Source organism: Coenobita brevimanus, chromosome 50, assembly GCF_032717465.1.
Source record: "Coenobita brevimanus isolate Jiangsu-jjx chromosome 50, ASM3271746v2, whole genome shotgun sequence".
Taxonomy (NCBI): Eukaryota; Metazoa; Arthropoda; class Malacostraca; order Decapoda; family Coenobitidae; genus Coenobita; species Coenobita brevimanus.
In genome coordinates this window covers 53387327-53407050 of record NC_137003.1, presented here as the reverse complement: position 1 = coordinate 53407050, position 19724 = coordinate 53387327, and the positions used below count along the sequence as shown (strand labels likewise).

The window sequence follows — 19724 nt, the reverse complement described above, 5'->3', positions numbered from 1 at the left end:
TTTAACACACAGCATATGCACATGATGTGTGTGTGTGTGTGTGTGTGTGTGTGTGTGTGTGTGTGTACATTATATATATATATATATATATATATATATATATATATATATATATATATATGTATATAAACAGTAATCCCTCGATTATCTGTCATAATAGGGCCAAAGGCATGACCGGATGCAAGCAATGTCCGTATATGAAGCAAAATCCTCTACTGTATCCATACTCTCCCTGTACCCATACCCAACCTTTACGTACAATACCCCTCCTGATTTTGGCAGCTTTCTGCAGTCTTTCGGTTGTTTTCAGACATCAAAACACACATCTGCAATATGCAATATACAGTAATCCTAAACACTAAGAAAAGATAACCTTACCATTATGTACAGTACCCCTCCTAATTTTGGTAGTGTTCAAAGGTTTTTCAGCTGTTTTTAGACATCAAAACACACATTGCAATATGCAATATAACCCTAAACACTAACAAAAATGCATTTAAAAAACACACACACTATGCACAGTATTCCTCCTAATTTTGGCAGTGTTCTGCAGCCTTTCAGCTCTTCTTTGATATCAAAACACACATTGGAATAAGCAATATAATCCTAAACACTAAGAAATCAATGCATAAACAATAAAATTTTATATAAAAAGAAAAGTACAATACACTTACCATCCAGTGAATGGCAGACAGGCATCATAACCTGCCAGGCTGCAGCAGGTGTACTGGTATCCCATGTGGTCTAGTGGCTAACACAGCCACCAAGCAAAGGTCAAAGAACTCCTCCTCCACCTGCTGAAGCCAGCCGACGAGCAGGGATGTGCTGTGAGGTGATGGAACCCTACCCATTTCAGGACTCTCTGACAACAGCCGCAAGCTCACGTCTAACAGTGACTCAATGGCTGTCGATGTGCTCAGTTGTGGGTCCAAAAGTGAAGACTGGGGTCAATCAGGTGGTGGTTGCAGTGGTGGGAAGAAGGGGCTGGCAGGCTTGAAAAAGGAGTCAATCTTCATCTGACAATAGGTGTGGCGATTTATTGAAGGATGACAGCATCACTGACTGCCCGTAGATCCATGGCCAGCTTGAGTGGCACCAATGCCCTGTCACAATGAGGGTGCTTGGCATATTCAAGAACCTGCTCAATGCCGGTCCACAGCACACTAAGACATGAAAGTGATGGAGTGGCGGGGTGGCCGAGTCAGGGTCCTCATCCTCATCCTTGTTGCTTTCCTCTGCTGGCCCCCACAGAGACAGCAGCATTGATCTCATCAGATAACATCTGATAACCTGGATCACCACCACCATCGTCCAGCCAATCCCTCACGTCGTTGACGTCCTCATCGTCACCTGAGTTTCATAGCTGAAGGTGAAAATCATCCACATCAAATCATTCAAAGTCCTGCACGGTCTCGCATCCCTGAAGGAGATGAGACCAACCACTTTCCAAGGTTTTAATGGAGACTTCCTTCCATGCATTGGCCCAGTCGAAAACCACAGACTTGACGTAACGGCGCAGAGTCTCCAAGGTCCGCTCCCCACGTGTCGACCCTTTCCTCGTCCTCAAGCATCACCATCACCTTGTTGAGGAACCTCTAGTGGTACAGTCTCTTGGCTGCCATGATAACACCCTCGTCCATTGGTTGAATGAGAGCAGTCATATTAGGTGGCAGAAACATGCACCTAATGCAGCTGCCATCAGAAACCAAATCCTTCTCCGATGGATGTGCAGAGGCATTGTTGAGGATCAGGTGAGCCTTCACCTGGTCGTGAGGGATACCAAGTTCCTCTGTCTGATAATGGATAACCTCCTTGACAAAGTGTCTGTGGAACCAATCTCTGAAGATCTTTGCAGTAAACCAGGCCTTCACAGAATGGTACCACACAACAGGCAAGCTATCCATCAACCCACGGAGACAACATGGCTGTTTTACATGTACAATAATAATGGGTTTGAGGTGGTGCAACTCGTTAGCATTGGCACAGCACAACACTGAGACGTGTTGTTTGGACAACTTCCGACCAGGCATAGTCCTCTCCGTCTTTTTTGCCACGGTGTTGGTGAGCAAGGAGCAGCAGAACAGGCCAGTTTCGTCAGCACTGTACACCTGGCCAAGAGCAAGGCCCTCCTTCTTGATCAGGCGCTGCACTTTCTGGCAAAATGACTCAACATCCTCCACTGCCGCATCCAAAGCCTTGTCATGTGCCTTACAGCCAGTAAGTCCATGTCGAAGTTTGAACCAAAAGAGCCAACCCTTGGATGCCTTGAAACTGTGTACGTTGTGCAGGTGTGCAAACTTCTCGACTGCAGTCTTCAACTTGGTCTCATGTACAGACACGCTGGCACTCTGTTGTTGGCAGAACCAAACCAAAGTCGACTGGTCGATGATGGCATAGCAGGGCAAGGACAGCACCTTCCAGTCGCCTTTCCTAGTGATATCGCCGTAGTCCTGTCTGTACTGAGTCAGACTGTTCCATGACTTCTTGATATCAGACAAGGCTGAGCAGGGCAAGCCAAATTCATGCAAAATGCATGAAGTTGGCCAGCCAGCATCAACCTTGCCCAATATCTCAAGGTTCTTCTCCAGAGTCAAAACCCTGCTCTTGCATTTCTTGAGTGGTGGTGGGGCCATCATCACATATACGAGAACACCACAGAGGAGAATTAAGGCCTGCAGAAGGTAGGGCACCACCACAAACACAACAGTGGAAGCTGCCATTGTTTAGTCTCAGCCAAGCACATCCACACACGGAGAGACAAAGGCTAAAACTGAGGTGTGGTAGCACTTGGGAGTATATGGCACTACCATGCCTCTACCCATGCCTGACTATGAGCATGCAGACAAAAAGTGGCACACTGACCTGCATGCGCAAGGGTTCTTTTCGCTCACCCAGGCAAATGTCATAATGTGGCAAAAAGACTGGGTCCCCATACATCATGGGCCTAAGGAGTGGCCATGCATTCAAGACGGCGATGCAACTTTGACCATTCGGTAAGGGGGTGGATGGTTGTGTGTGGCTAATCTGGGTGGCCAGGGGGATTTCAACCATTCGGTAGAGATCCGTAAAGCCATTCTTGTTCAGCTTGTGGGGTAGGCTCTGTCTTCCTCGCTCGCTGCCGGATTGTTGCCAGTGATCGGTGTGGCTGGGGGATTTCCAACATTCAGTAGGGAGCCATATGGCCATGCTTGCTCAGCTTGTGGGTTACGTCTGTTTTCCTCATGCACTGCCAATACGATTCTAGTGATCGGGAGGGGGGGGGGGGACTTTGACCAAAGTCTCCCATGTATTGGGTAAGTCTGTCACAGGCTTTCCTGATGGCAGGCAGGGCTGAGTGGGTCAGGTAGTACTCCTTTAAGATGCGGGAAGTCGACCACCCTGCATCAATCTTACCCAGGATCTTCCGCTTCCTCTCCAGAGTCAGAACTATCCTCTTCCATTTCCCTGGTGGAGGGGCTATCATCACACACCCTTAGAAGAGGCATGCAAGGAATAGCAAGGCCTGGCAGGTAGGGACCAACCACAAAAGACACCACATGTGCCGCCATAACAACTGTCTGAGAGGTGTTCACTACACGATCACCCAGTGGGAACTGGGAACGACCGAAGGGATTTCTAGCGGATGCTGGGTGAACTACCAAGCTAGATAGCGCGGTGCCACCGGGCTATTCCTGCCTGCGGGTGGGAGGTGCGTAAATGTTTGTGCAGCCATAATTTCCACTCGGATGCAAGCATTTCGTCCAGGTAAAAATGTATGTATAATGCAGCCAGATCACAGTGTCCAGGCAATGGATCGTCTAGATGATGGACATTTGGATAATCGAGGGATTACTGTATTTGGGTATCTCAAAGGGTTACTTGATATTTTTTTTTTAAATTAAGAATTCCCTAAATGTTTGTGTTTTCAAGGATATACCTCCCACACTGAACTGGTTATAATTACATGAACACAGCAGCTACATGAATAAATCATTCTGCTAATTTTCAATTGGCCTTGAGCTACCAGCACAAATACAGTATACTGTAATTTAATGACAATGAAACACCCATAAAGCAAAACTGCTTTCAAATAAAAAACTTACTAATTCTTAAGATATGAGGGTGATGTTCCTGGCTTGAGGTTATGCGTCTGTAGCTCGAATATAATCTCTTTGTCAGATAGCATCCGTGAATGGGACTCCTTTGTGGGCTCAATCTTCCTCACCAACAGTTTGTTGAACCAACCCTCCTTTTGAGAGGCTGCTGGAGTAGAGGACAGCAACCTAAAGAAGGCACAAGAATTTAAAAACAAAAGTCTCATACATGGAAGTCACCACAAATAGGCTAATGCAAAAACAGCTACAACTTACTTCTAAGTCCTTCCTACCCTAGCCAGTTTGGGGGGTCAACAAAACCACAGCATTTTACTCTGATGTGTTTGGTAGAGGGTTAGTGCCCCTCCCCGTAAAACAAATACCTCAAAGTCAAATGGCCACCCCTTACGGGATTATGGCGTCTGGCAATAGATAGATAGATAGATGGACCTCCTGATCTATAGTATATATGTCATGTGCTTCCAATCAGTGGCCCTACCAAGTGAGTAATCAGTTGTTACCTGATATATACAAAAGTATTCTTTCTTTACAAAACTTTTCTTTAATGTATTAACATGCCCCATCACTTTAGACTGGTATTTTCTAACTTATAAAACACAAATTTTCAATCTTTAATTACGAACATAAGAAGAGAGGATAACTGCAGTAGGCCAGTTGACCCATGCTAGGCAGCTCCTGGAAGAGTAACTGAACAACTAGAATGATATAAGGACAGCAAGGAAAATATATATATCTCATGCCAGATGCCATGTATCCCAAACGGGGTGGCCAAGGGCTTAGAGTTAATTGTTTTACGGGGAGGGGCACTAATCCTCCACCAACCCCACTTGACACGTAGGGAGAACGTTATGCCAACAGCATCTGGTGTTCCCAGGCGGTCACCCATCCAAGTACTAACCAGACCCAACGTTGCTTAACTTCGCTGATCGGACGGGAAGCGGTGTACTCAACGCGGTATGGCCGTTACATTAAAATCTTCATTAAGTCAAAGATCTTACTGCACGTGATATTTAAATGAAGATGATTGATGCTACCAGTATCTAATTCTGTATCACATTAATGGTTTCCTTTATTGGTACTGTACTTAGCTATTTTTTTTTTTATAACAACCACTACCACATATGTACCTGAGTAAAGTGAGTACCCATGTACTGAATCTTTCAAAGGTACCTGTAGTACTGTACCAATGAAGAAAACGACCTTGCAATTATAAGCAGTGAAAATGGACCCTGGCGACAATTACACAGCTGGACTGAAATATCAGAAAGCCATAAATATACTGAAAGGCGAGTATTAAATGGAAAGAATCTGCCAAGTAGTTCATCCGTCGACAGCATCAGCACCTCCGGCTGAGATGAAATTGAGACTTCTTAAACGATACCTATACACTTATAATATAGTGACTCTTCAACCAACCTATGGCTCATATAATTTATTCAATACTCAAAGCATATATTAATCGAGAGTAACAGCATGACCTTGTCCCTGACCTTCCGAGGGACTGAAATGTATGAGGCACGGCAGACGACGGCCTAAACAGCTGATCGCCGAGAACCAAAATAAACATCGTATGGCTGGATGATATAAGCCATACTGAATTAAAATAATTGCTTCTGTTAACATGCACTTTCTTGGTATTCTCTTTCAACTATACCTGGCATGGCTAAGCTGCCTTAACGTCTGACAGAGGGTAGAACTCCTTGTTGACAACATTGCACCGGTGGCCATGTTGGTACTAGTGTGACGTCATTCCCATAATGCCTGGCGTCACCATGGTAACCATAGACGCTCTCGGACAGTACGCAGATTCTGAAAAGGTAAATATCCAGTATTACAAAAGTTCATCAGGGATGTACTGAATGACTGAATTGACCAAATTAGTTTACAGATGACTCAACAGTTAGGCTACTCATACAGATTACATATGACACAACTAATGCACAAGCGGCGACCCGTAGCTATGCCGTTAAAAAAGCTGATGCTTAGCCATAGTGTCAGCTTGGTTCAAGTGATGCTTCAAAAAACTGGTGGTATAGCAATTATTAATGTGGATGATATCGTAACCGCAGACAGTTGCTGCTCCTTATGACAACATGATAACCAACTAATCACTGCCGCTACTGCCACTACCATCTTTCAAAATGAACTTGAGGGTACATAATTAAATCGGTATTCTTTGCGAGATTTCTGGTGTGCTTTTGGATGGAGCTTTTACGTTGAGCTAGCTCAGAGTGGCCTCTTTGATCATTAACAGTATTAGTTCCTTAACATCTGTATTTTAAAGACATAAGGAAGGGTGTATTTTTTTTTCCAATTTAAAGGCAGAAAGAGAGATACTGTAATCTGGAATGTCAATATGCAGTGACTGAAATGGAAGGTTGATGGGGAAGCTGTGTGAGAGTGGGGTGACTGCGAGATGTTGGCCGAGGGAAACGCTGCGGAGCATTGTAAGTCCTACATTACAGAGAGAGAGAGAACAATGTCTTCCATTTATTTCTCTTCCATCAGGTGAGAATCTTTGTTGTTAGGAAAGACCTGTCAAATAACTGAAGAAGTCTCCATTAACACCATCACAAGAGGTCTTTCCTAAAATTAGAAAAAAAAAAAAAAAATGGTGGAAGCAGGAATAAAGACACCATTGTAGTAAAGTGGCTGAACAGGAAATGCATATAATAAATAAGATAATCAGTCATCATACAGTACCACAATGGCCCATACTGTAGGTGTCAGACGTCATGAAGATACATCATTAAAACTGAGAGCGCAAAGGTGTGAACATGCCCCCAGTTTTTGACGATAATTTCTAAAACACGTAATGATGGTAGAATGTCTGACCATTCTCATTGCTAACCACACTCTGTAATGTGGTTTGAAGGCTGATTACATCTAACATTTACAGGTTTGCCATAAAAGACCATCAAAAAACAAGGGAGTGATTACACATTCGCGCGCTCAGTTTTGGTAATACAGACTGTTATTCTCGGGTTTCAGAATGTCGGGGAAGAAAGGCAACGTGAGGATACAAGCAGAGGACAACGAGAATGAGGAAAACAAAAAAGAGGGGGAAAATTTTTACACTCGTGTCTACGATGATGCCGTGGAGAAGCAGCAGCCCCTGGACAACACTATAATTGAGTGAGAGATAAACGAGTCAATATATTATAGCATTTAACGTTATTGGCTACAGAGTGTTAGAAAAGCAAATGTGCTGTAAGACACTGTTACATCTTACACTATTAAGCTTTACACTGCCACACCTCACATTGCCCACTACCACACCTCACACTGCCCACTGCCACACTTCACACTACCACACTATGCACTTAACGCCACATTACCACACCTCCTCTTGCTTTACTTCACACTGTCACTCTTTGCACTGCCGCTTCACACACTGCCCTTCTTGCTGTCACACATCACACTGCCAAAGTTCACACTATCAGGCATTACACTGCCATATTTAGCACTGCCAAATCTCATTCTGCCATTCTTTATATATTGCCATTCCTTACTCAGCTAAATTTAACACCGTCACACCTAACACTCACTACACAGCTTTACATTTCCTTCTGGCATATCTCACAGGCATACTTCACAAGCCTGGTTAAGAAAGGTCCCTAACACTTTTTCTAAACGACTTATTTCACTTATTCCGCCTTACTCTCCTTCGTGTTGTTAAAGTCCTTCTAATGTCACCGTACACTGCATAAATAAAGCGGAAAGAGGATAGTGACCAGCCATATCCAAAAATAAATCGAAAAGGAGAGGTACTAGGGAGGAACAGACGAGAATAAGGGCCACATACTGCACCTCCATCTCCTGCTTTGCACTATAGAAGTAACTAATAACACAGAACTTAAAGTTTTAATATATACGGTGTAAATCTGCACTATCTGGAAATGATACCGTAAATATTAATCAATTATCAGGTATTATCAGTATTCCTGCTAAAAATTTCCATGATTAGATATTCTCTCTCTCTCTCTCTCTCTGTCACACACACACACACACACACACACACACACACACACACACACACACACCTATTCCCCCTTTCCTTCTACCCCCCACGCCCTCACTTTTTCACATTCACCTATTTCCTCCCTCTTTTTTTCCCAGCCACTTTTCACCCACTCTCTCACTTCCCCAATCCCCCTCTCCTTTTCCCCTTCCCCCACTCCCACATTCCCACGCTCCCTCTTCCCTTCACCCACTTCTTCACTTCCCCCTCCCCTTCCCTCTACCCTTCACCCATTCTTTATCTCCTCACCCACTCCCTTCTTCCCCCAGCCCCTCACTCCCTCTCCTCTTCACCCACTCCCTCCCCCAGTCCCCCACTTCCTCTCCCCTCCACCCACTCCATCCGTTACTTCCACAGACAGACATGCGAAGTTGGGGGCGGTCGTGTGGGTTCTCTGGGGCGGGTGATGGGCGAGGTGGGTGACGGTGCGGCCTCTCACCACGCCGTCTACACCGCCTCCCTCAGGGCCATACACCAGGCGAGGCAGCAGGCGGAGCAGAGGTACACCGCCCTACTACACACCATACTCTCACACGAGACCGATCTCAAGGTAGGGTGGAGAGAGAGAGAGAGAGAGAGAGAGAGAGACAGACAGACAGACAGACAGACAGAGAATGTATGTGTGTGTGTGTATGTGTTACAGTAATACACTGGGCCAGGCAGCAGGTGATGCAACGGTGTGCCCTCTATTACACATCATACTCCACTCAAGGCAGATCTCAGTGTAGGGAGGTGTGGAATTCTTGGAGTGTTGTGGGTTTTAGAGAGGATGTTTGAGAGGTGTTGAGGGGTGCAGAGAGGGAGGTTATGGGTGCTCTGGGGTGTAGAACGGTGTAGTGGGGTGTAGGAGTGTAATACAGGCCGTACACCTGGCCAGGTAACAGGTGCAACTATATTCTACACCTTCCTCATGAGGTAGGTGTCAAAGTAGGGTTTTGTGAGGTATTTGGAGGTGTACTGAAGGAGTCTGGGGTGCTGTTAATATTAAGTACACGTCCGAACATTCTGGGGAACGTTATTCTAAGCAAAGATGCGTTGCGCCCTTTTTGACATTTTCTTTTCTCGCCAGGAGCAAGAGGAGAGAAAGGAGGAGGGGGAGACACTATTGCAGAAAGAGAGTGAGGTTTCGGAGGATCTAGAACAAGAAGTGGAGAGGCTACAGAAGCTAATCCATTCCACACGAAGCTCCACCGCAGCAACCACAGCCAAAGTCGCCACCTACTCCACCTACAGGGTAAGTAAAAGTTTAATACAGTAGTTAAATTTTAGCGTTCATTATTATGTATACCACAAAATGAACCATCAGATGTTTTCATGCTGCTCTTTGTTATGTGAAGAAAATTACAACTAAAAAGTCTGGAAAATATTACACATAATTTCATACCTACATTCGCGCCACTGGCAGAAGATTAACCCCTTAAATCCGGTAACATAAATTTATACTTTATTCTTGCTACGAACAGATAATTTTATTCAGCTTAAGAGAGACTTTTCGGAATGGAGTGGCTATTGCCTTCATGAACTTTTTCACTATAGAATATTTCCCCCCTCCCTAAACTGAATTAATCTGCTAGGCATCAACAAGAGAGAGAGAGAGAGAGAGAGAGAGTCACCGGTTTAAAAAGGTTAACACTGGTTGCGTGTCTCGAAGTGAAGGAAATAACCACTACTTGACACTAGCAGTATTTTGTTGCCATTCTCCTAATCCAGACCGTATGTTACCCACTCTGCTCCACACCGCCAATATAATTCACCCCTGTACTTCACACTACCGCTATAATTAACCCCAAGTACTTCACACTATCATTACGTCCTCCAATACTCCACACTACCACTATAATTTACCCTTGTACTCCACACTATCACTATAATTCACCCCTGTACATCAGACCCAGTTATCTACCCGTGGTGACTCAAGTGGATTCTGTCCTCCACATTATTACTATGAAGCACCCCTGTACTCCACACTACCACTAGCCTATATTCATCTACTTTATTCCACACCAACATGATTATTCAGCCACTACACACTGTAATTCATCCAGTGTACTCCACGTAGCACTATCATTCATTCACCGTATTCCACACTACCACCATAATTCATCCAGCTGATATCTTTCCAACTATCTGTATTCCTCCACCTACGACAGGAGTACGTTGAGCGCAGTGTATCCACCTTCGGGAGTGAGGCAGTGACGGTGGAGGGTGTGTGTGGCCGCTTCAGGGACCTCCTCAACCTGCGCCTTCAGCTGCTGCTCAAGGTCCAACATGCCCTTGCCCAGCTCCACAGGGCACGTCGTCAGCTCTTGGTCTTCGTGCAGGTAACTGTATTCCATTTACTCTAACTTGGCCTAAAACTTCCTCTTTAATGTTAAGCTGTAACAACAGATTAACACCAGAATTTGGTTTTCCTCGCAAAGAAATGCCATGGAAAGGATGCACAGTACATCCACACCATTTTCTTTTTCTGTCATCCATCTACGTGAAACCGGTAGCACGGGACGAAAATCTGAGTCAATATGAAACAACTATAACACTGGTACAGTATAGCGATTTCGAACGTCTGGGGTTTCTAACTGTGAAGATTGACACCATCCACTTTGGTGAATTGCTCCTCAAGATTCAATATGTCATTACACAGCTCAGGAAGGTCTGTCCTCTGCTCTTGGTCTGTGCAGGTGTCTAAAGCCCAACTTTTCTAACTTGATGAAGATCCCTGACTCTTCTCAGCTCAGCTGATGGCCAAGTGTAGTCAGAATTGGAGGGTTGATCAAAATAGTAACCAAGGAGAGTAATGTCTGTCTCATAAATGAAGCTCATTGAAATTTATGGTACCAATACTTAGTACCGGTATTTAAGCTGTGGGAGTGGATCAGTTCTTTTAGGTAGAAATAATGTGACTGTAATACTGGTACAGGATAACTGGTGTTCCTAACTGTGAAGATAGATTCCATCATTCTTGACCTGATGTCCCCTCAAGGTTCAACAAGCCAATATACAGCCCCATAATAGCCGTTATCAGCTCTTGGTCATTCTTCAGGTAACAATATAAAAGTTCGTCTATTTTAACCAAGCAGAAATATTTGTCCTTTTGCAACTTATTTCCCGTAGCTCAAAGGCAAAATAAAACAGTACAGTACTATGGTTCAACCTTCTTTCCATGACACTTGTGACTAGCACCATTTATACTCAAGGTGAGGAAAGTCAGACTGAGGCACTACCAAAGCTCTACACCTCATATGCGAAGATGTGGATGTGGAAAATACAAACGACTGGAACAGCTACAGTGAGTTAGTGTTAGTATGTGGGTATGACAGTTATTAAGGGTTATGTGGGTGTAACAGTTACAAGGGGTTATGTGGGTGTAGAAGTACAGTTTAACGGAAAGCTAAAAGGGTTTTTGTATGCACAGTGAGGAGGAACATGATGGTGATGCACTTCTGAAACTGTACTCTTTGCAAGGAGTTTTAATGGGTCTGACTGTCACCATTTTTACAGATTCCTAAAAAGTGTTATATGCATGAAAGGGGAAGAGCATAAAAAGTGATATTTCTGAAGCAGTACTCTTCTTAGGGGTTGGATGGCTATGTCCGCTGCCATTCTGACAGAACTTTGAAACAGCTTTATGTATGCAACGTCAGAAGTCAGGAGGAGGAATTGCTGAAGCTCAATATTTTACAAAGAGTAATATGGGACTGACACTTGCCATTTTACAAATTTAAAATACTGCAGCAGTGAAGGTGAGGGGCACTAGTGTATGGGTCTGGCTACTACTGTTTCTGTTGACATCTAACAGTGCTATGTATGGGCAGGGTGAGAAGGAGCGCGAGGGTGAAGCTCTGCTGAAACTGTACCGGGAGAGGGCTGAGGGCTGGACGTCCTCCCGCAGCCTGGGGGAGATGGAGGCCAGACTTGCGGCACTCCAGACCGCCTCCACGCACACGCACACGCACCTCACGCGGGTGCGGTTGGCGCTGGTAAACATCTACAGCGTTGCTAGATCTTACCAGCGATCTTTGCCGCCACTGGGACCCCGCGCCTCCACGTCTCTGGTATTAAAACGTCTCCATAACTTTCTCCTGGACGCCATGACAGTCACGACAACAGCCAGAGCCGCCCTTCAACCAGCCTCCCTCAGACCAAGCGCCCCAAGCCTAGCCAAGGGACCGAGGAGGGAAAATGCGCCATCAAAACCACAGAAGGACTTACGTAGCAGCAGCGCGAAGGAGAGCAAAGAGAATATAGCTGAAGAAAAAGACGAGGGGAAGGACTCGGAAATGAGGAAAAATGGCGGTTCGGCGAAGAAGCTAGTGAAAAGGGAGAGCAGGAGGAAAATTCAGAGCGATGGGAAGGAAGACTCGCCCAAGCAGGATGATGCAGAGGCGAATGGGATAACGCCTACGCACGATGACGATAAGTAGTGGCGAGTCCTTTTGTGTGTGTGTGTGTGTGTGTGTGTGTGTGTGTGTGTGTGTGTGTGTGTGAGAGAGAGAGAGAGAGAGAGAGAGAGAGAGAGAGAGAGAGAGAGAGAGAGAGAGAGAGAGAGAGAGAATGACTCTTGAGTGTGTGGAAGAGTTTTGTTATTTGGGAGACATGTTATGTGCTGGATATGGGGCTGGGGTTAACTCTGTGGCTAGAGTGAGTGAGGAGTGATTGAAAGAAGTTCAGGGAGCTGTTGCCTCTCCTGACAGTGAGAGGGCTCTCCCTCCGTGCTAAGGGCTCTGTGTATGCGGCATGTGTAAGGAGTGTAATACTGTATGGTAGTGAGACCTGGTCAGTAAAGGAAGAGGATATGCGCAGGCTTAAACGTACATAAATGACAATGATTATAAGGTGGATGTGCAGTGAGTCCTTAACTGCGAGGCCTGGAGGGACTATAGGTTTACGATGGAAGAGTTATGAGGTAGGATGGGACTGGAGTGTATCGCTGTTGTGATGCGGAGAGGCAGACTGAGATGGTTTGGGCATGTGGAGAGGATGGAGGATGACAACTGAGCGCAGACAGTAAGAAATGTTAACATTAAGGGCAGGGTTGCGAGAGGTAGAACGAAAAAGACCTGGAACGAGGTCATTAAGTGTGACCTCAGGGATAAGGGACTGAGTAGGGAGGCTGCCAGAGATCGAGCAGCATGGAGAGCTGCCATTAGGCGACCAAGGCCGATGCATGCAAGCATGTTCGAGCCTTTAATAGCGAAACAAAAAGAGGAACCACAGCACAGAAATTATCTTTGTTCCCACATTATGAACTTGTAAACTATTCTCAAATGCGAGTGGGTGGAATGAACGTATCACATAACAATACATCAGATCCAACACTTCTGGACAAATGCGAAGCGTGGATGTTGGTCGAGGAACAGAAATCAGTGGTAACAGCCGTCGAAATGCCAATGAATTGACACAGATCAACTGAATGATGAATGAATGGATTCGTGATTAGTGTGAGGATGACGCTGATGTTATCTGAGATATATGTAGTAACTGTTTGAGGTGGTTTGATCATATGGGGAGAATGCAGAGCGTCAGACTGACTATGAAAGTGTGTGGCAGTTGGGTGGGTGTAAGAGAAAAACCAAGGAGGTTGACATATGTTAGGAAAGTACATGAAAAGGCCGATGTGTTGTGGGAAGAAGGTAAAAAATGCTTGCAGATGCGTCTGTCAAGGCCACACGTCATAGGATGCAGGGTCGGTAAACAGATAGGCTTGACAGAGGATGTTTGGGATGAGATACAGTTAACAATATGCTTTCCTTCAATTCTTAATTTTATCCTTTCAATATGTTGAACACTTTTTTAAAGTTTACTACCTCGGGATTATTTTAGTCTGCTCAGTAAAAGCCTCTCATAACGCAAGGATTTAAAACACTCTCCATTAACCCTTTCAGCACACATTTTTTTTTTTTTCAGTTCAATCGTCCTGCCCTCCGATGAATTTTCATCTTAGAAAAGGCTTTTCGTACTGAATGGGTTAGGTAGATATTGGATGAATTGTTAGAGACCTACTTAGTAAAAAACTAAAAGTGTCCAAACAGCCTAATAATAATCATAATTAAATAAAAATGAACCTCAGGTCTGTGGATTGTTTGTAAAGACCTAACATTGATTAAAATACTAAAATATACAATGTTCATCCAGAACTTCTGTGATTCTTCCAGTAAGATCGAAATAAATGAGTGAAATATAGCCAAGTGTGTTTGCTTCGACTATCTTTTCACACAACAAAAATTAAGATCATTATATTACACTCTGTACAAACGTAGTCAACACTTCTAACATACTGGTGGGTTTTAGTAAACATCAGAAAATGTATAATTATCAGCAAACATCTTGTAGCTGTCCTAAATATGTTTTTCCATGCTGTATTTTCATGACATTAAGATTAAGCAGAAAAGCACATTTTTTCTGTCTATCATTAAATCCTTTTTTTGTCCCATCAAGAGCGTATGAACCCGGGGCAAGGTTATGCAGTCCCGGCATATCAGATGAGGGTGACCAGTTGCATTCCAAGAGTGGCATTATGTGACCCTGACCTTCGGCCGATTTTTTAAAAACTTGGATTACTGCATTGTTGCCTGACCCTCAACAATTCCATCAAATTTGATCTCAATCGTATCAACATAATTTGAGCTGACCTTGCTCTGTGACCATGACATTCGACCTGTTGTTCTCAAGAAACAAATATCTTATTCTTGGCTGACCCTTCGTCGTTCCATCAAGTTTAATCCAAGTCGAAGTAAAACGTTTGAGTTCCTGGATCAGACACTTGACCTGACTTTGTGACCTTAATTTTTGGTGGATATTCTTAAAATCGATTCTTCCTCGTCCTTGCTTTACCCTGAACACTTTCACAAAGCTTGGCCCAAATCAGATTAAAACGTCAGGGTGGTCTTGCAGTGTGACATCTGATGTACTGTATATATATATATATATATATATATATATATATATATATATATATATATATATATATATATATATATATATATATATCTGCTCATTAACTGTTCCCCATCCCCTCCACCAGGTTTCGCTACAACAAGGTCAAAACAGTTTTAAGTATTTTGTTCACGGACACAGACGGTCAGATTCTGTGCTTTGCCTGTGACCTTGACTACTGACGGTGTATTCTTAATACAGAACTCCTTCGTCCTTGCCCTACCTCCACCCTCCCACCAAGTTTGATCTAAATCGGGTCACAACTGTTTAAGATGACCTTCTCATGTGACCTTGACCTTTGACATTTCCCTGTGATCTTGGCCTTTTGACTGATTGCTGTCAAAATCGAGTCTCTTCATGCCTGCTTTACCTTGAACCCTTCCCCAGAATTTGGTCTAAATTGAGCAAAACCCGTATAAACAGACCTTACTATGTTACCTCATCTCTGGCTTATTGTTTTAAAAAGCAACAGGTAAACTCCTTGGGTGACCCTCGACACTTCCACGGAGCTGGGCAGAAATTCGGATCAAAGCTGTTTTACTTACATTGCTCAAGCAGACACAGGTAAGTCGACCTTTGACCCTTGCCTTATAACCTTGATCTTTGATTGTTCTCATAACTTAATCCCTTCATTCTTTCCATACCCTCAGCCTTTCCCCCAAGTTTGACTTAAATCGGATAAAAAAATGTAAAGACCTTTCCATGTGACCATGACCTTCGACATATTGTTCTAAATAATAATGGATCAGTTCCATGGCTGACCTTCAAGCCTTCCACCAAGACTGGTTGATAACTGGATCAAAATTGTTTGTTATTTTGTTCACACACACACACACACACACACACACACACACACACACACACACACACACACACACACACCAACAACGCATCCCCCGGTCTACCGTTCGCGTAGGTAAAATTAATCGCTGAGGATGAGAGGTTACGAAAACCTAGGTACAAAAACCTAGGTACAGAGAACACGGTTTAGGCAACGGACATCCCAATCGTGACGTCATAAGCGTGTACAGTTCCTTGAAGTCTGTGGCGAGTCATTGCAGAAGCCACATTTTCTTTCCTGTTCTATTTTTTCCAATTTCTCGTCTGTCAAAAGGGAACAAGACGATGCAAATGGAGGTTATAATCGAATCAAACACAGTCTATAATTAAGGAATATATGAACAATAAATATTTCAAGCAATCAACATAGGAGAAAATGCAAAAACAAACTGATTCATAGCGGGGATGCGGAAAAAAAGATGACTGGCATAGTACAAACGTTTCTCCACGACTTTCCTTGGATTATTACAAAATCACAAATTCCGAAGGAACACCCAGACACGTTTGCGACTCCACGAAAAAGAAAAAAAAAAGTGAGTACCGAAAAAACTTCATCTGGCGAAACCTGTTGATGTTCTCATGGCCGCCATTCGTGACGTCACACCCGGGCGACCCCTGGCAACCCCAAGAATGACGTACACTATATAAGCACTCGGTTCTAGGGTCATATTTGTTACTTTCTTGGTTAAATTTGTGGTGTGTAGATTTATCTCAAGGACGTGGGGATAATGGACGACAGATTTCTGGAGGAAGTGGAAACGTGGACGGCTGAGGGTGTGTTATTACTCTTATTATTATTATTTAAAGTGTGGATCCCGTAGGTTTCAGGAAGTAAATTACGGGCACATTTTATTTTAATGAAGGGTAGGTTAGGGAGGTGAAGTTTTGATTGAGTGGGATGCCGGTAAAATTATGAGACAGTATTTCATGAGGTGTCTACAGAGCGTCCCTTTATAATACGATTACTTTCATTGTAGGTATTTCATTCTGCTGAGAAATAACGCTTCTTTTCTAAGGGTTATAGGAGATCACGGTGACTGAAGGGTTGAAGCATTCGATCACCTTTCCTAGCTCACCTTCAAGCAACTGCACCTGCTCCTTCCCCCAGGTGAGCCGCCCGTGGGACGCAGCGGACACCGGATCCTGTGCACTGACGCCTTCCTCTACTGTGTCGGAGGTTACCACCCCGCCCTGGGCCCGCTGCAAGAGGTGAGGCAGAGGGAAAACAAGAGTTTAGGCAGGACGTGAGGCAGACGTTTAGGAAGGGGTGAGACGGGGATTTAGGCAGGGGGTCAGGTAGGGGATCAGAAAGGGATGAGGCAGGGATTTAGGTAGGGGGTAAGCAGGAGATTTTGGTAGGGATGAGGTAGGGGTTCAGGTATGGGTTTAGGAATGATGTGAGGAAGGAAGGCAGTGAAGAAAGTTTTAAGAACAGGGTGAGGCGGGGAACCGATACAAAGCAGGGGAAGTGTACAGGTAGCATGTGGATATTTCAGGAGGGGTGGGGGAAATGCAGGACGAGGAGTACATACGAAGTACATGGGAAGTGCAGATAACAGGAAACCTACTGGACTATAAAGAGGTTGTCTGCTGATTTTAAGCATCAGCACTAAAGACCTAATAACATGCGTGTGAGAAGGCGGTAGAAAAAGAGAAAGACTCTCCCCCACCCACCACACCCTCCAGCATAGTAGTCTGAAGGAAAAAGAAAGAACATGAGTGTTGGGACGAACATAATGGAAATACTGATTGGAAAGACAGAAAAGTACTGGTCCTATTGGACTATGTTTTCTGTCGATTTTATATATATATATATATATATATATATATATATATATATATATATATATATATATATATATATATATATATATATATATTCTACCACTCCGCATTTTTTTTTTTTTTTTGTGGTGGTACGAAGCGTCTAAGTGTGGATGTTTATGCCTATGAGGTGGAGTCAAGATTCCGTGGGCTTTAGTGATGTGCAAATGGAAGCGTGGCCTGTTCAGCTGGGATGACGTTTGTCAGTATTTTCTACCTTTTTTTTTGGGGGGGGGGGAGGTGTCTCTGAAATCTTCTTCACCCACTTCTAGGGTGGAAAAATAGGTTTGGGTGATGATGATGATGAGGACAATGAGGAAAGTTTTTGAACTGTGGGGGTTACACACAGTATAGCCTTCGCTGACCCGTACACTGCTCTCGGTCTCTTCTCAGCTGAAAAGACTCATCCAGAGGTAGCAAGAACAAAATACAAATGACGTCCTGGGGTTGAAGGAGTTAATTTATCGTTTCTCAGTTACCTGGGCACGTGTCAGCCTAGAAATAAACGACAATCAGCTGATGTATGCAGAAGCGGGAAGGAGGTATTTAGGCTGGGCTGAGGAAGGGTAGTAGTGAGGAAGGAGAGGAAGCGTGGCAGTGAAGGGCGTTTCGGGCGGAAGAACACAGGATACGGGCAAGGTAATGGAGGTGGGGCGAGAGAGAGTAGGGATGGAAGTACGAAGGAGGAATGGGAGAGAAGTTTCAGGATAGGGCGGAGCTACGGGGAAGGCAGGGAAAGTGAGGCAAGGGAGGGAAGAAGGTACGGGCCCGGGGTAAGAAGGGGAGGGAAGCTTCAGGCAAAAGTATCTCATTAGACCTTGGCTTCAGGCAGGGGAAGACGGGCAGAGGTGAGGCATTGTAGAGTGAAGCTGGAGAGGAGGAGAGACAGGCGAGGGTTTCAGATAGGGTGAGGCAGGGGAAGGAGTGAGGCATGACTCTAAGTGATGCAAGGAAGGGAAGGGTAGGAGGTTTCAAGTAGGGAGGTGAGGCAGAGATAAAGGCAACGTTGGCCATGAGAAATAAGGAAGGGTAGGGATAAGATAGAGGTTAGCTTGGGAGACCTTGCGAGGTGAAGAGGGTAGTGGCGATTATTCACTCCTTCAGTTCCGAGACTTTTTCTTTTTTTGTATATTCCTGCCATTTCCAAACGGTTTTTTCCCAGTTAGAAGAGCCTCACAGTAGGGAAGGGGGGGAAGGGGTCTGAAGGCCATATATAATTCCTGTAGTTCGAAAAGTAACCCCAAAGTTTAATCAAAATTATTTAGTGGTAGCAATATCGAAATCCAAATTACATATGAATAAAGGAGTCAAGCTGTTCAGTTAGATATCCTTCTTGAGCTCAGTTAACCCCTTCAGTCCGATAGCGTATTTTATATTTCCTTCTTGCTACCTTCGGATGACGGTATGTAATACTTTTCAATTCTAGTGATGAAGGCGTTGATGAATGCTGTATTAACCCGTTCACGCTTGCTATATCTAACCCTTATAGTTCGAAAAGCCCCTAAATGTAACACATTCGTCTGGAGGTCGGGATAATAAGCTGTACAAGACGTCACGGGATTCTATGAGTTAAACCGTCTGAAAAAAGCAAAATTCGTCATCGTTTTGAAGGGGCTCTCTCTTTCATTAACCCTTCCAGTTCAATGACATTTCGTTTAATATGACTATTGCCACTCGACAAAATTTGTACTCAGCTCAGACGAAACCGTTCATGATGAAGCCCATATGCATAGTATTATATATATATATATATATATATATATATATGAAAGAGGCAATGCTAGGGCTTTTTGTCCTTTTCACAGCATTTCTTCGTGACTAACAACATCGTCTAGTGCTAATCTCTTGTTACAACTGAGCATTCATGACGAAGACAGGGCAATATTAGGCCAAGATAGAGTAAAAAGAATATAACACTTCTCCCCTGCCTTTCATGGTAAGGCTCTGTACGTTTATATCCGCCTTTATATTTCGTAAACCATTAGTATTCTGAAAAAAAAAAAAAAAACAGC

General features: G+C 44.1%; 3 protein-coding genes and 1 non-coding gene across 5 annotated transcripts in view; 2 read left to right on the top strand and 2 right to left on the bottom strand.

The window, feature by feature from the left end:
- The window catches only part of Nipsnap (protein nipsnap), a 48696-nt gene that overhangs the window by 18186 nt on the left and 10786 nt on the right, over positions 1 to 19724 (bottom strand). For both annotated transcript variants that reach the window (XR_013897342.1, XM_080272405.1), the window contains exons 3-4: positions 5749 to 5903; positions 4083 to 4262 (exon numbers count right to left, since the gene is read on the bottom strand). Coding sequence is in view for 1 of the 2 variants with exons in the window: in XM_080272405.1 (XP_080128531.1) it covers positions 4083 to 4262; positions 5749 to 5822 (254 nt within the window). In the remaining variant the exon portion in view is untranslated. The remainder of the gene's footprint in view (positions 1 to 4082; positions 4263 to 5748; positions 5904 to 19724) is intronic.
- On the bottom strand, positions 4944 to 5062 carry LOC145399918 (5S ribosomal RNA). Its single transcript, XR_013897364.1, has one exon. It is a non-coding gene; the product is annotated as a 5S ribosomal RNA (ribosomal RNA).
- On the top strand, positions 5867 to 12536 carry LOC145399797 (uncharacterized). The gene is made up of 6 exons (XM_080272346.1): positions 5867 to 5946; positions 7086 to 7229; positions 8473 to 8665; positions 9185 to 9349; positions 10266 to 10436; positions 11928 to 12536. The coding sequence occupies exons 1-6, from the start codon at positions 5867 to 5869 to the stop codon at positions 12534 to 12536; spliced, it is 1362 nt and encodes a 453-aa protein (XP_080128472.1).
- The window catches only part of LOC145399796 (kelch domain-containing protein 10-like), a 12398-nt gene continuing 9276 nt past the window's right edge, over positions 16603 to 19724 (top strand). Inside the window, exons 1-2 of the mRNA XM_080272344.1 lie at positions 16603 to 16662; positions 16997 to 17097. Of these exons, the coding sequence (XP_080128470.1) occupies positions 16617 to 16662; positions 16997 to 17097 (147 nt within the window). The 5' untranslated portion in view covers positions 16603 to 16616. The remainder of the gene's footprint in view (positions 16663 to 16996; positions 17098 to 19724) is intronic.